Source organism: Mustela nigripes, chromosome 8, assembly GCF_022355385.1.
Source record: "Mustela nigripes isolate SB6536 chromosome 8, MUSNIG.SB6536, whole genome shotgun sequence".
Taxonomy (NCBI): domain Eukaryota; kingdom Metazoa; phylum Chordata; class Mammalia; order Carnivora; family Mustelidae; genus Mustela; species Mustela nigripes.
Window position 1 is genome coordinate 17,767,096 of NC_081564.1, and position 16,200 is coordinate 17,783,295.

At 54.4% G+C, this 16,200-nt stretch overlaps 1 protein-coding gene across 2 annotated transcripts; it reads right to left on the bottom strand.

Annotated features, from left to right (window-relative positions):
* Positions 1-3,428: 3,428 nt before the first annotated feature.
* MMAB (metabolism of cobalamin associated B) lies at positions 3,429-15,960 on the bottom strand. 2 transcript variants are annotated; one of them, XM_059408645.1, is made up of 9 exons: positions 15,796-15,960; positions 14,614-14,675; positions 11,200-11,293; positions 9,351-9,408; positions 7,279-7,351; positions 6,956-7,053; positions 6,580-6,644; positions 5,142-5,201; positions 3,429-3,779 (listed from the first exon to the last, which is right to left on the bottom strand). In XM_059408645.1, exons 1-9 carry the CDS (start codon positions 15,909-15,911, stop codon positions 3,680-3,682), a joined length of 726 nt encoding a protein of 241 aa, XP_059264628.1. In that variant the 5' UTR covers positions 15,912-15,960; the 3' UTR covers positions 3,429-3,679. The 2 variants fall into 2 exon arrangements, with proteins under 2 accessions (XP_059264628.1, XP_059264629.1); XM_059408646.1 differs by lacking the exons at positions 6,580-6,644; positions 7,279-7,351.
* Between the last annotated feature and the right edge of the window lie 240 nt (positions 15,961-16,200).

The window sequence follows — 16,200 nt, forward strand, 5'->3', positions numbered from 1 at the left end:
TTTATTTAAGATTTTATTTATTTGACAGAGATCACAAGTAGGCAGAGAGGCAGGCAGAGAGAGAGGAGGAAGCAGGCTCCCATCAGAGCAGAGAGCCTGATGCAGGCCTCAATCCCAGGACCCTGGGATCATGACCTGAACCCAAAGGCACAGGCTTTAACCCACTGAGCCACCCAGGCGCCCCTCCACTGGTTATTTTAAAGAAGCGATACATCCCTGGGGCTTCTGTGGTCTGCCTCAAACTGTCCACGTCCTGTGCGTGTCTGTCCTCAGAGAGTGTGCACGTGGCCTCTGTTGGAAATGTCTGATTCTGTGGAGTGGGAGAGAACACAAGGAACATCCCCAAGGCCTCAGATGTCCTCAGCTTGCCTGTCCCCTGCCTCTGCTTGGGCTCAAGCATAGCCTTCCATGAGGGACTCCGGGAGAAGGAGGATAGCACGCCCAATCGGGCTTGCAAAGGTGAGTCCCCTCAGTAAGCAAAACCGGGATAGCTTGGGTCCAGTATTGCCAGGGAGACTCCCAAGCCCGGGCGAGGGAAGGGAGGGATTAGCCACAAATCCTTCCAGGTGCTGATTTATGTAGCATTCATGCGGAATTTATTATACAAGGAATTTTATTCAATTAAACTCGAAGTGCGTCTGGATTCTTAAAGGTTCAGTAGTGATAACTGGGACAGAGCGATCATAAAACTGGATGGGCTGTCGGAGGAAGGTGTCATGGGGGAGGAGGCGAGGGTGACATTGCAGCTGACGGGGGATTCGGAACCAGGACGTTTGTCATTGGGATGTGTTACAAGTTCAGGCTGAGAAAATTACTCGGTGAGAAACGCACATTAACAATAGCCAGGAGATATCAGTTAAGGGAAACTAGGTTGAGAAATGAGACAGGAGAATCTATTAGCAACTGACATTGTTCTTGGCGGCCCAGGTCGTGATTAAAACGGCTGTCAAGGGGTGCTGGTCGGGGGGCAGTTGCAAGGCCCCATCCTGGGCCGGCACTTGGTGCTGACTTCCGGACTGACTCCCGGAGACAAGGAAGGGGCTTCCCTCTAGCCTCAGTCTTCTCCCCTGCAGAAAGTGCCCATTTTGGGGTCGCTGTGAAGTTTGAATGAGCATGCGGACTATGGGACCCCTGGATCGGGGCCTGGCCAGCGGTAAACCCCTCCCGGGTGCTGGTTAGTGTGTGGATTCTCTCACTATCCAACCACCAGCAGGGGAACTAAATGTGTCCCTGCCCCAAGAGCCTGGCAGGGCAGGGGAAGGCAGGTGAGCCAGCATACCAGAGCGCCCATACCCCAGAAGTCAGGATAAATACAATTTTCACATGTTATTTTTTAAAATCTAAGTTATGCAAAAGACCTATGATCAACAAGGACTCACATATTTTTAATTTTAATTATTTTATTTTAAGATTTTATTTATTTATTTGAGAGAGAATGAGTGAGAGAGAGCATGAGAGAGGAGAAGGTCAGAGGGAGAAGCCGACTCTCCAAGCTGCTGGGAGCCCAATGCGGGACTGGATCCTGGAAGTCCGGGATCATGACCTGAGCCGAAGGCAGTCCCTCAACCAACCGAGCCACCCAGGCGCCCTTAATTTTTATATTTAAGTACTCTCTCTGCCCAACATGGGGCTCGAACTTACGACCCCACAATTGTACACTTCTCCGACTGAGCCAGCCAGGCGCCCCGAGGCCTCATAATTTTAAGTAAAAGCAGCCCACTGTTTTCTTGCCAGAGCCTGCCTCAGGTGTGAAGGGGCTAGATCTTGGAAGCTTTCCCAGCCACGTGCAAACCTTCAGGCCGCAAGGGCTTTGTGCCTAGTCATGTAGTCGTGTGTGTTGATGGCGAAGTTTTACGTTCATGTTTCCCCGCCAGGCTCCAGATACGGGAGGCTATTTTGAGGAGTGCATGGAGGGGTGCGCAGGCTACCTTTTGCTTTGGGCTCCGCAAGGCACCGCAGAGGAGCTAACGTTCCCCTCCAGTCCGTCCTCTGGGCCCGCGGAGCTGGCCTGCTGTTTTCCCCAGGCTGGCAACGCGGGAGGCCCCTCCCGAGCTGCCTAATGGGCCCTGCACCCAGGCCATGTCTGGGGGAATGTCTGTGGGCCAACACCAGGAGGAGGCTGAGACAGTGCCTGGGGACCTGGAGGGAGAAAGTCAGGCCTGTGATGGCCTGGCAAGGGCTGCTGGGGCCCGGGATCCAGCAATAGGCCGACTGTTTTGTTTTGAAGACTCCCTCGATGCTGTATTGACTCACAGAGCTTCTCTTGTCCTTTGCAGGGTGTCTGACCATGGCTAGGGGCGTGAGGTTGTCGTTTCGGTAACTATGTCCTGCTCCTTCCAGCAGGATCTGAAGGGGCAGGCAAAACTGAGTGAGGAGAGTGGGTCCCTGTCCCTGCGAGGTCCTGCCACCCCAGCCTGAGCATCGAGCCCCTCCTGACATGCTGTTGCCTTCGAGGCGTTCAGCTCTGCCCCCCAGTACTAAGCACCCGCGGTGTACCAGGCCTGTTGCTAGCCACTGGGGAGCCCTCGCCCTCACCCACGCTCGCTGGGGCCTCGGCCACGCCGTCTTGGCTAAAGAGGGTCAGCGTGTCCTGCTGGGAACCCAAGGACCAACCCAGCAGGATGCACTATCCCTGTTCCTTTGGCAAAACTAGCAGGCACATGGTGGTGGCAATGAGAGCCAAAGTCCACACGTGACTGATGGTCTCTGCAGTCGCGGAGCTGCTGGCCAGGAACCAGTGTGACCAGGCTCCCTGAGCCGGGCTGGTGGCTGGCACTGAGCTGGGGCTGCTCAGTGAGTGAGTGATTGCTGCCGGACTAGGCGGCTCGGCCCTGACAGGTTCGCAAGAGCCTGCCCTTCCGGAGTCATTTCCTGCCATTAGCAGTGTGCTGTCTTCACGTTCTCGGGGCCACCTCCTTGCCCTGCATAAGTATCCCCTTCCCAAGGACACAGCTGGCACTGGCAGAGTTGTTTCGTGTGGGGGCAGGGGGTGCGGTTGCGGGGTGACAAGAGAAATAAAGTACAGCCATGGCACAGATCTCAGAGGCTGAGACCAGCAAAGAAAGAAATCCTCCTCTGAGCAGTGCTGTTCCCTCTCACCAAGGTCTCTGCCCCTCGTCCCTCAGCGCTCCCCCACCAAGGAAGGCAGGATCTCCTCCAGGAGGGTGGTTGGTCTCTGGGCTTCCCTCCTGCTGTGCACACCCCTCATGGGTCTGACCTGTCCCCCCAACTCCCCTCCCCCCACACGGGCAGGGATGGTGGCTCAGAGGCTACCAAACTGCCAAATCCCCTCTGCCTTCCCCTTTAGAAACGTGACATTTACAGTCTGCGTGGCCAAGCTAAACCTCAAGTCCATTTCCAAGGGCCTCTGGTTCCATTCCAAATCCCCACGGCCCTGGGCGTGCAGCGGGCACACACACGCACATGGCTCCAGCTTGTCCCACTTTTATTTTTTTCTACGTGGCTCTTCCTTGCAGCAGTCACTTGACCTGACTTTCAGCAATACTCCATTCATTCACTCCCACGTTCTCTGTGACCCGGGAGAGGCCAGGGGAGCGGGCAGGAGGCTCATGCAGCCCTACCCCGGCCAGGATCTTCAGGAATCAGGACAGGAAGGACACACCCTTCGCCTGCAAGAGAGGTCTGCAGATCTCCCCACTTTGAGTTATTTCCACGTGCCTCAGGCTTGGTCCGACGGGTCATTTTTCTTGTATATTTTTTCCTGATTCCCCTCTTTCATAGCTGCATATCTGGCTAACGTGAAGAGATAGTCGCTGAGTCTGGAGGGGCAGAGAAGTCAATGGGATGATTTGAAATGAGAGATCAATGCTAACCGGATCCTTCCCATATTAGCCTTCAAGGAGGAAATATAAATCATGCCCTAGGAACACTGGGCAGGACAGGGGTACGCAGCCAACTCGGCCTTGATGGATGGCCCTCCAGGCCCCCTTCTGTGACTCGGGTGACAGGGCTGAGGCGTGTGCTGCTGGACGAGGCTGCTACTTCCACACCTGCAACCTCCATAGGGCTGATGCACCTGATGGCTGGTTTCTGCACCTGCCAGCAGCTGGGACTGGGACACCCCAAACTGGAGAGGCCCAGCCTGCCCTTAGGATGGCCACAGTGAGTTCAGGAAGCCGCCTACCTCTCAGTGGTTCCCCCACTTTTCCTTGTTCCCATGTTGAGCACTGACCCCCACCCTCCTCCTCCTCTCCCGCCCCAATCCTACTCTGAGGCCAGCTCCGTGCCAGGTCCTGCTGGAACCTTCCCAGACCCACGCTCCCACTGGGATCGCGCCCCCCCGCCCCGCCAATGCCTGACTGTCTCTCTGGGGGTGGGGGTTGGGACCAGATTCTACTCTGGGGGTCCCCCCTTCCTGGAGGGTAGTGACATACTTTTATCTCACGTGCTCAGTGCCGCTTTCCTTGCTGAGGGAATGAACGGGCTCGGCCCACACACTCTGGACTATAATGTTCGCCAAAGATCACTACCATGATGAGGAATGGAAACTTCCTCATTCCCTTCAGGCCCACCCACCTCCCAGGAAGAATGGAGCTGCTCAGATCATAGCCCGGTGGGAAGAGTGACCACAGCAAGGGGTCAGACCCTGGCTGTGAAGTCACTTTCTGGACACCCAGGACAGCTCCCAGGGGCCCCTGGGCCCCCAACCGCATGAGCCAAGGCTTTAACAGAATCTGGTGGAGCCTCCCCAGAGCCAGCCCAGCTCACCGAGTCCTGCGCGGGGGGGGGCGTCCTGGGCTCGGATGGCTGTGCTGTCTCTTCTCAGTTCACATGGCCCCGGGGCCTTGCAGGGAGGGGCTGAGAGATCCCAGCCTGAGCTCCCTGGTCCCTCAAACCTGAAAGTGGGCCCCTTGCTACACACTGTCCCTTTGTTTTTATGTTTTGTGCTGCCAGTTTTTTAAGAGCTTCTCCCAGTGAAATCGTCACTTCCCCAGGGACGGTGCCTGCCTTGTTCTCAGCAGCATCCCTGAGGCTGACCCAGCACCCAGCACGTTGCAGACCCTCCGTGGGTATGAAAAGAATGAAGGAGCATGTGGGGCCCCTGGCCTTATTGTCACTTGCCACAGTGGGCCTAGTTTTTCAGAGGGAGGCCTGGGATGCCCCGAATTCCATCTGAGTACCTGTTTAAGAACTTGGCCACGTTAGCGTCCGTCTCACCCATCTGGACAAGGGGCACCACACTGGAAGGAAAGGAAACACCACGTCACGTGCACTCTGGGGTCCCGGGGCTGGGTCCCACACCAGCTGTTCCTTGCCGGTCCGGATGCAGATGTACCAGACAGCGGACTGCCATCTGCCCTTGCTAGGCCCCTCCTGCACGTCCCCTCTGCCGCAGAACCCTTGCGGGGAGGTGCTCCCCCCAACCTGAGGCTCTCCATCTGTGGCCCCTGCCCAAGTGGCTTTTCCATCCCTTAGGCACATCTCTACCTCCTTGTCCTGTGTACCGAGGACCCATCCTCTGTAGGGGGCCCATTGCTGGGCCTTTGGGTTTCTCCAATGTTTTGCTCTTAGGAGCATTGCCGAGGTGGCTAGTTTTGTACAAATAATTGATTTGTTCTTTTGAGGCCGGAACTCTGTTACCTGGGAGCTCTGTTACCCGAGATCACTCTGGCCAACTGCTTGGCCCCAAGAACCTTCCGTGAGTAAGGAAAGTTTTATGATGGGAGGCTGTGGACAGAGCTCAGCTCAGGAGCAATTGGCTCACTGCCCTGGCCAGGACGTCACCTCTCTGAGCTCCAGTTCCCTGACTCCCATATGCTGGGGGCTGCGAACGCCTCTCTGCCAAGGTTATCACATGGCATCAATGAAATAAGGAACAGGAAGTGCCTAGCACAGCCCTGCCGACTCCCCAAGTGGGGCTTTCCTTCCACTTCTCTGGAAAGCTGGCTGGCAGCTGCTCTCCGTGTCCATGGAGGCTTTGCTGTGAGCTCTTTTAAAGTTTCTCTGAAAAGGCTGTTGGGAGCTCTTGGGGGACCCCCCCCCCCCACCTGACTCCACGTCAGAGGTGTTGGCACAGTGGCTGGTGGGTCTGTGGCGAGCTACCCCCTTAGGCCCCCCAGAGCCACGGGGATTCCTCTGGGCCCTTTTCTACCCAGCAGCCGGCAGGGTCCCTTCATGTTACCCCACGGCCTAAAACCCATCATCCATGGCTCCTTGGGGCTCTCAGGACAGAGGCAGACCCCTCTGCACCGATGAGGCCCCGTGGCCTCTGGTCTCACCATGCCCTGCATGTTCTCGCCCTGGACCCTGACACTCAGCTTCCTTTGTGTCCATTCCACACAGGGTCACCTCTGCCCCGATTATCTCCTCGCCCCACACACTGCCCCTCCCCACCCCCCCCAAGCCTTCAACTCCTGCCTCACAAGGCATCCCTGTGCCCATGGCACGTCCCTCACAGCCCTGCTCATGGTGTGACATCCCCTGAAAACAGACACTTGGTCTGGCTGGTGGTCACCTGGTATGGCAAAAATGGCAGACGAAGGTCTGTCCACTGCCGGCTGCAAGGCACGGAGCCAACCGCCCTGGGACCTGCCCCGTCCTCTCCCTCGGCCCCCTTACCGTCTCTCTGCTCGGCGGCACACAGCCCGGCAGAAGTGCAGCACAGAGCTGCTCTTGCCTCCCGACTGCAAGGAGAAAGTGTGTGTTGGCAGGGGTGGAGGAGGGGGGAAGCCGGTGTGGGGGGTAGGTGTGCCCACAGCAGCCAGATGGGCTGGCAGATACATAGGGCCTTGTACCCCAGTGGGCAGTGTTCTGCTTCCAGGGGCCCTGCAGGGGTGGGGGAGAGACCTGTGAGGGTCTGGAGGGGACTCGAGAGGCTGGCGGGCAGCTTCTGTTACCGGCAAAAATTAAAGAGAGGACTCAGTCAATGTCTGTGTGTCTCCAGGAACACGCCCGGCTGGCAGCCACCCCCTGGGTGAGACCCCGCAGTGCCTACCGGCAGGATGAAGGCTGTGAGTGGGGGCAGCTGGCTGGAGTACTTGTCGATCCACTGCTCCAGCTCCAGGATGCACCCTGCCTCGAATGTGGCGTGTCCTGAGGGGTGAAGCAGAAAGACACGGCCATGACATCCACGGCCCGCCAGACCAAGGAAACCACCCCTGCGTCCCTTCTGCCCAGGTGTTCTGCAAACCCCTCCCATGGGCTCGGGAGGTCCTTCCTTCTCGGGGTCTAGGGGCCAGGCTGCCAGGGGACCCAGGGGACACCCAGGACAGAGTCCCCCCCACACCACCTCAGGCCCTCCGAGCACAGAGACATTACTTAAGTGAGCCTCCCTGGCTGAGGAGTGCGGCGTGGCCAGAGCAGAGCCGACATCCTGCAGCAAGCACTGGATCTGGGGAAGCAACATAGGGTGAGAATAAAGATCCACTTGCAGCAGGCCAAGCAGAGATGACGGGCTCTGCATGCAGAGGTGCTCCCTGGGCGGGCCTGGCGGGGACGCTCTGATCCCTTAGCTAGCCGGCATTTGGAGGCTGATGAATTAACAAGGCTGGCCTGAACCCTATGCACGCCAACTCTGCTGAGCAGGGCCCTGGGTCCCTCGGGGATACCCAGGTCACACCAATGAGGAGTGACAAGCACCCAGTGACGGCCCAGTGACAAGTATCTTCTTAACCCATCTTCACCTCCCTCATGCCTAGGCCCCTCGAGGTTTTTCCCTTTTCTCTAAACTGACAGCTTTGGTTTTCCACTGTAGGACAGCTGGGCCAAGACACCAAACATGACAGTGCTTTCGAAACCACAAAGGACGAGCATCTGGGAGAACGTGGTCAGCCCCTACATGACAACAAGCCACAGGCACCCGTGCCAAGGACACCTGCAACACCATCTTGGACCCCGTGCCTAGCCAGAGTCCACTCAAGCTGCATGGGGGGCTGTCGGGTGGGTGGGGGCCTGCGGCCTCTGTGAACACAGTCACGGTGACAGCTTGCCAGGAGCAGGACATGATAGAGGAGAGCAGAGGCCGCCCACCCAGCAGTGGACCAGAACCCTCCTTGGGCTGCCACTTGGGTGAGTTACTTGAGTGAGTCTGGTGTCTCTGGGGCTTCCAGGGGGAGGCACGGTAACGATATTACCCCGGGGGTTGGCCTCCTACAGCGTCTGCCCCTAGGACTGGAGGGAGCTGGCACTGGTTTGGGACTAGGACCCCAGCTCTAGTTGATTCCCAACCGGCATCCCCATGCAACATGGACAATGACCTCCAGCTCAAGTGCTTTTGTGAGGAGGGCAAGGCCCAGGCAGTGCTCCTGGGTAAAAAGTCACAGGCTGCACCCTCAGGGGGCCCTGGCCAGTGAGGAGACAGGTGGATCATACCACCTCACCACCTTGGTGGTGCCCGCGAGGGGCCAGGTGGGAGCCCAGGCCCCAGAGGAAGTGATGTTGATGCTGTGATCCAGAGGACAAGGGCCTCAAGCACAGGTCAGCTCATCATGTCAATGGCCCACCTTCCCAGACTTTTCCCTCTGCAAACTCTGCTCAGAGATAAGCACATCTAGAAATGACCACAGGGGATATGGGGATATGACCATTTCTCCATTGTGAGGCTACAGACTATCCTCCAGTGCACAGAGGGGCCTTGTTCATAGAATGTTCCAGCAATTGAAGTCTCCCATCCTTCTGCAGCCCCCTCACTACCCTCCGTCTGTTCCCAGGAGCCTAAGTGGGCTCTGGCCTGGCCTGGAGGACTACAGTGGGCTTAGGGCTGACCTGCAAGGAGCAGTTTCTAGTCTCTGCTCACCCTGTAGACTGTAACCTTGTCTTGCATGTTCGGGGGTGGGGGGTGTGTCCCTCCCACTGCCGAAGGCCTGTCTGGGGGCCAGGGCCTCTATGCTTCCTAAGTTGGACAACACAAATACTAACAGCCACAAAGTCCGAAGGTGGAGGGCTTACTGGCCTTCCTGGCTTTCTCCAGCCCAGAGGCTGCTGATGTCCGGGCCTGGAGCACTCTCTGGTGTGGGGGTGTCCCATGAACTGTGGGATGTTACCTGCGTCCCTGGTCTCTGCCGCCTGGATGCCAGGAGCGCCCCCCCTCCACTTGTAACCACCGAAAATAACAATAGATGTTGCTGAGTGTCTTCTGGGATGGGGCAGAATTGCCCTGGGTCAAGTCCACTGCACGTGACACTTGCCCCCGAGTACTAGCCTCACCACCTGCCTGGGAGGGAGGATGGTGTGTGTCCCTGTTTAGCAGGTGGAGAAACTAAGGCTCCCAGTGAAAGAGCAATTAGCCCCAGGTGGCAGAGAGAGGAAGAGATGGTCACATGGCAAGTGCGGTCACGGCCGCCTGGCCGCACGGGTAATAGCCCAGTGCGGGGTGAGACGGTATTACTTACTTTCTGAAGCTCTTCAGCAAATGGGTGGCCTTTCTCAGTGATGAATTCCAAAGCAAACCTATGAGGAAAAAGAAAAGAATCTGCTTCTAACAGAACGTGCCTGGGCCCTGCCTTACATGAGGCAGCTAGTTTGCTGGGATGGGTCACCCAGCTAATACTGCTCAAACACATGGGGTAATTTTCTTGCTGACAAGAAGAATGTCAGAACCTTTCACTCGGTTAGCAGGTGTGTGTTGCTCAAAATGCCTTTCTCATACCCATTACTCAACCAGTCAATGCTTCCATTTTCCATGCCAGCTCTGGCCCAGTCCAGGCAGGTCTGTATGAGCGCATGGGACACAGGCTCTGTTCAGCAGGACAGGGAGATGACTGCATGTGAACTGAGGTCAGCGCTCTGGAGGAAAGGGCCGGAGTCCTGTGAACCTGGCCTTGGCTGGGGTTCAGGGAGGGCTTCCTAGAGGAAGCAGTGCTAGAGGTGGGACTCTGAAGGCTGAGTAGGAGTTCCCTGGGAAGGCAGGTGGGACGGGGAAACCAAGCACCCAGGACCCCAGCTCCTGTTTCCCTCCAAACTCTGCACCCTCTCTCTGCACCAGGCAGAATCCCGGCAGGGAAAAGTCAGTGGTGTCTTTGCAGGATTCCTGGAGGAAAGGCTGGCAAAGGGACTATGAATAGAGTATGGGAACAGTTCTGGAAACTGACACTGGCTGGCAAAGATGAGGAAAAACAGGGGCATGAAGGGGTAAGGGAGGGTCAAAGGTGTCACCACCCCAGGAGAGCTGGAACCCCAATGTGCAGCTGGCTGGGCGAGAGTCACTGGGGAGCAGGAGCAGAAATGCTCCCACATCTGCCTCCACTAATGTCCCATCTGCTGGTGCCTCCCGTTGGCTGGACCCACCCAGAAGCTGAAGAATGAGGGGACTGGGGCTGACAGTGTTACCACGTGATACAGGCCACATCCTGGGCACACCAGCGAAGACAAGAGTGAACGGCCTCCAAAGGGCCAATGAAGAACCCCCAGGGCGCCTCGGTAGCCCATCTCACAGTGAGAACTAAATAGACAAATGTGTCATTTGTCATCTAGTGTGGGACAGCTCTGTAGGCTGGACACCATCTGCCCTGGGCACAGCACTAGCCTCCTGGCACAAAGCAGGGGCTAATGTCCCTGCGACACAGGCCAGGCGTTGGCCCCTCCTTGGAGCTTTGTGGCATCAGGCCCCCACTGCCTGCAGATGTCCCTCTAGTGTCTGTCTGCTTCCCAGCCCCAGAGCTGGGCTCTGGGAGCATGGGCTCCATGGAGCACGGGGGCTGAGGCACTCTGCTGGGCATGCCTGGCACATGGAGATGCTCGTTCACATGCTGCAGAGCCACCGCTGAGGCATCCCCGGTCTCCTGCCCGCATGGACTGGGGGCTGATGGTTTGCTGAGTTGCTTGACTCAAACCGCTGATGCGCACCTCACCATCCTACCCCTCGGCCCACATCATCTGGTGTCTGCCTCTCCCTGCCGCCCTCGCACACAGACCAAAGCATCTGCCTTCTCTGCTCTGCTGGCCAACCGTCTGCATCTGCCGTTATCTGTCATGAGCACCTCACCTCGTACTCGCCTGAAGAGTGGGGGAGCTGGGGGTGGGGTGAGGTGAGACAGCTTCAGACAGGGGCAGGCAGGGCAGAGGGAAAGGAGCCCAGGAGCCTCAGGGACCAGAACACAGGCCCTGCGCCACCAGGCCGAGGCGGGTTCCTTGAGGGCTGGCAGCCTGACAGACCAGCCAGCACTCTTGGGAGCTTCACGTGAATTAGGCAGACTGACGCCAGTTCAAAATCAACCTCAAGGTCATTCCCGTTGGCCTTACCCAATAGCTGAACTTAATTCATCCGTCGTTCCCACGGCTTCAAACACTTGGTCATCTTTCGATCTCCTTTCTCCAGTGAAGGTGCTAGAAAACCCTGTGAAAAAATGTTTAGCCACTCAAGTCAAGATTTTAAAAATTTTCTTGATATACTCCTTTTAAAGAAATTTTCCAGTAAGTAGATAAAATCTTTTTTTAAAAAAGAAGGGGGGGCACCTGGGTGGCTCAGTGGTTTAAGCCTCTGCCTTTAGCTCAGGTCATGATCTCAGGGTCCTGGGATCGAGCCCCGCATCAGGCTCTTGCTCAGTATGGAGCCTGTTTCCCCCTCTCTCTCTGCCCGCCTCGCTGCCTACTTGTGATCTCTCTCTCTGTCAAATAAATAAATAAATAAAATCTTTAAAAAAATTTTTTCCACCTGAAGTATAACATATACACTGAAAAGTGCTCAAACCATAAGAGTACAAGCTGGGGATATCTGGGGGCACAGTCAGTTAAGGTTAAGTCTGCCTTTGGTTAAGGTCATGATCCCGGGGTTCTGGCATTGAGCCCTGTGTTGAGCTTCCCGCTCAGCATGGAGTCTGCTTGAAATTCTCTCTCTCCCTCTGCCCCTCCCCCGGCTCTCTCTTTCTCTCAAATACATAAAATTTTAAAAAGAATGAAGTGTACGTGTTGAAGAATCGCCACTGCCTGAATATACCCGTGATCAGCAACCACATCGAGAACTAGAATAGGATCAGATCCCTGAAGCCCCCACGGACCCCGTTTCTATTGCTACTCCTAAGGGTAAACCCTACCCTCACTTCTTTCCTGATACACTTTTAAGCCCCCTAAATCATGGACAAACCATCCTGCTAAAGAAATGAGACACAGATTGACATATTATGTATATATCATAATTATACTTCATATAAAATCGAAGTCCTCTGTATCTCTGCCTAGGTCACAATTTGCCCCTGTTCTCCCCTAACCACAGAGAAAGAGCATACTTGCTCCCTGAAGTCAGGAGCAGGCCTGGCGCTCACAGCAGGCTCTCCTGCTGGAACTTGGACGAGTTCAATGAACACCATCTTACCGAGGTCCAAACGAGAGCCTCCCTAATCATGTCTGAGCCCAGAACACTGCCCAAACTGTAACCATGACCAAACATCCCCATTTTCTGGTCAAGGCGAGGGACTGCTGTTTCTCTTTCTATTATAGCTGTAGCTTCTCTTTTTCTCTCCTACCTTCTAGCTCAGAGTGATTTAAGAAACCCAACTATAAAATTAGCCTTGCTCCCTACAGCATCCAATCCAGAGCGAAAGCCCCACTTCCTGGAACTCTCCCCCAATCACCTACCCTAAGCCCGGTCCTACAATGAGGTCTTTCCAGTATCTTCTCACTGAGCCCACAGTGTGCTATGCAAGGAGCTAAATGACCCAGCTTGACTGGACCACATTGTCCTTCAGGGTCTCTGCTGGAGGGCATCAACACTACCTTCTGCTTGTTGTCTCTGGGCACATTTTCTTTCCCTTTTTTTTTTAAATTGTGATAACATATACGTAAAACAAAACTTACTGTTTTAACCATTTCTAAGAGTACAGTTCAGTGGCATTAAGTGTCTCCTGTACATGTTCACACTTTTACTATATAAGTATAGACCCACCAAAATACACATACACTAGTAATCTGCACAGTTTTTTGTTTTTTTTTTAAAGATTTTATTTATTTATTTGACAGAGAGAGATCACAAGTAGGCAAAGAGGCAGGCAGAGAGAGAGAGGAGGAAGCAGGCTCCCTGCCGAGCAGAGAGCCCGATGCGGGACTCGATCCCAGGACCCTGAGACCATGACCTGAGCTGAAGGCAGCGGCTTAACCCACTGAGCCACCCAGGCGCCCTAATCTGCACAGTTTTAAACTTTAGAAAACGTGTCAGAATGACATGTTCTTCCACATCTCACGTTTTTTCTGTATGTTACATTCCCGTATTGTTTTTTTTTTCCAAAGATTTTATTTTGTTATTTATTTATTTTTAAGATTTTTATTTATTTATCTGACAGATCACAAGTAGGCAGAGAGGCAGGCAGAGAGAGAGGAGGAAGCAGGCTCCCTGCTGAGCAGAGAGCCCGATGTGGGGCTTGATCCCAGGACCCTGAGATCATGACCTGAGCCGAAGGCAGAGGCTTTAACTAGCCACCCAGGCGCCCCCAAAGATTTTATTTATTTATTTGACAGAGATCCCAAGTAGACAGAGAGACAGGCAGGGAGAGACAGAGGGAAGCAGGCTCCCTGCTGAGCAGAGAGCCCGATGTGGGACTCAATCCCAGGACACTGAGATCATGACCTGAGCCGAAGGCAGAGGCTTTAACTCACTGAGCCACCCAGGTGCCACTGTTTATTTTATTTTTTTAAAAAAGATTTTATTTGTCACAGAGAGAGGGGAGCAGCAGGCAGAAGAACAGGCTGCCCGATGAGCAGGGAGCCCGATTCGGGACTCGATCCCAGGACTCTGGGATCATGACCTGAGCCGAAGGCAGACGCTTAACCAACTGAGCCACCCAAGCGTCCTGTTCTGGTATTGTTTAAATAATCAAAGTAATATCCGCTCATTACAAACAGTAACAGGATAGAAGTATGTACCACAAACGATGAAAACCCTTCTGTTCGTTCCCTCTCAAAACTCAATCCCTCTCCCAGGTGTAAGCTTTCAGACTATTCCATGCCTATCTGAACACATACATACATACACACACAACACAGTTTTATCCAAGTGGATTTCAATTACTTGGATTGTTCTGCAACTGGCTTTTATCACTTATATATCTTAGGCATTATCTTAGGCATGTAGGGCGCTTGGGTGGCTCTATCAGTTAAGCACCTGGCTCAGGTCATGATCCCAGGGTTGTACAACTGAGCCCAGCACTGGGCTTTGTGCTCAGGGCAGAGAGTCTGCTTCAGATTCTCTCTCCATCTCCCTCTACCCCTCCCTCCCACTCGTGCATGTGTTCTCTCTCTCTCTCAAATAAATCTTTAAAATATATATATATTTTATATATATATATATATATACATAATATATATATATATTTTATATAGATCTTAGGCATCCTTCATTTCACAGAACATTAATATTTATTGAGATCCATTACATAATTTTTAAGGACTGGGAACAATTAGGCAAAACTTTTTTTTTAAGATTTTATTTATTTGACAGAGAGAGACACAGCGAGAGAGGGAACTGAAGCAGGGGGAGTGGGAGAGGGAGAAGCAGGCTTCCTTTTGAGCAGGGAGCCTATTACAGGGCTCAATCCCAGGACCCTGGGACCACGACCTGAGCTGAAGGCAGACGCTTAATGACTGAGCTATCCAGGCGCCCCAACAAAACTTTAAGATGAAGCTGACTTTTTTGTTGTTGTTGTTGCATGTTTCACTTGCTCCTACCTTTGTCTCCTGTTTTGGTGTATATCTTGGGGATCTTGGGTGTCTTCAAGGAAGACTGAGGCCTGAGGAGAAATAGACATCAAGACAGTGGAATGAGTGGGAATGGCTTACCCAGTGTGACACCACCCTCAGCAGGTCTCATCTTGCTGCTTGTAGCCTCAAAGGCAGAATTTAACCCTCCTTTGCTGACACCATTCCCCTCTTTCTTCCTAGTTCTACCCTTTGTGGGTGGGTTCTGTGTCTTGCCCATATCCATAACTGCAGAGTAGCTCATGCTCAATAAATATTCACGGAGTTTACTGATCACTTTCCATAGTCTCTCCATTGTGTTGGATTCCTGGCATTATCTCCTGGAATCATCCGGGGAATCTTTCCACAGCCCCAAAGGTAGGAGCTACCTACACCCTTCATTTCACGTGGAGAAAACTCAGAAAACTGAAGGCCTTGCCTTCCCAGGTCACCCAGGAACACAAAAGGCTGGGATTCATGCCCAAGACTACCTTACTTCCGCCGAACTCTTACTTCCACCCATCCAAACTCTTTTCTATTCCGCAAGTGCTGGCTTCTGGGAGAAAGCCATCTGGGCCACTAACATTCTGTGAAGCTTCAGGTACACTCAAAAATGAATAATTGCTAAAACAGAGTCAAATTCTGGCATTTTCAAATTGCCACATAAAGCCTTTAATACAGGCTTCAACACTGAAACTTGGAATGTTGTTCAAAACATTCCGTTACTGGATCTATGAACTATATCGATCCATTATTAATGCATGGTACGCTTCAGGTTCTGAGGTCCAGCGATGAGCTGCAAATTTAAAGGTATATGATGACAGCCATCTTCAGAGCGAGTCGGTGTATCTCTGTGTCTTAAAGGAGAAACCGCCGCGGACATAGGTCAAAATCTGAACTGAGGCCCCACGTGACTGCAAGGCCTGGCACGATGGCCCTCCTGGCCCCCCTGTGGGATAGGCCCTGCCTGGACGCCTGAGAGCTGGGCTGCCTTCGGCCCTGTGCAAAGAAATCTCGGTCTCTGGCTTCTACGGTGCCCGCGTGGCCACGTGACCGCTTAGGCCTAAGAGAGGACGTCACCGGCTGCGGCGGTGATCTCATAGCGGTGTGACGTCACCACAGCGACCACCATTCACAGCAGGTAGCCGAGCTGCCAGCCCAGCAGGCACTCACCCGTCCCCGTCTTTCACGCCCTGGGGGCGGTGGCTCTGGAAACGGGGACATAGTAGTCTACCGGCGCCGACACCCCCGAGCAGGCCCAGGCGGCCCCCTAAGCCCCACACAGCCATGCGCCAGGCAGCTCGTCAGGGGCTGACCCCGCCAGGCTCCCGTCCAGGTCTGGGGTGACTCCACCTACCTCAGGCCGCACCACCGTCAGCCGCCATTTTCCATTGGTCCGCGGCTGTCGACTCAGGGCGGGACACTCCCAGGGGCTTGTTTTCCATTGGTTTACTGAAGGGGCGGGGAACGCCAGGACGGAGCGTGGTCGCCACACCTATTGGCCAATGTTCTAGCCAACTGGTAAAGGGACGCCCCGGACGCGCGTTTTGATTGGCAGAGAGGTGGACGAGCCCCCGC

Excerpts from the sequence above, each read along its gene's own strand:
- MMAB (XM_059408645.1), bottom strand. The coding sequence starts at position 15,911 with ATGGCTGTGTGGGGCTTAGGGGGCCGCCTGGGCCTGCTCGGGGGTGTC. Across the intron at positions 7,054-7,278 it reads AGCCAGGGAGGCTCACTTAA|GACACGCCACATTCGAGGCA; the intron begins GTAATGTCTCTG and ends TTCACCCCTCAG. Across the intron at positions 3,780-5,141 it reads GTGGCCAAGTTCTTAAACAG|ACTCAGCGACTATCTCTTCA; the intron begins GTACTCAGATGG and ends CTGCCCCTCCAG.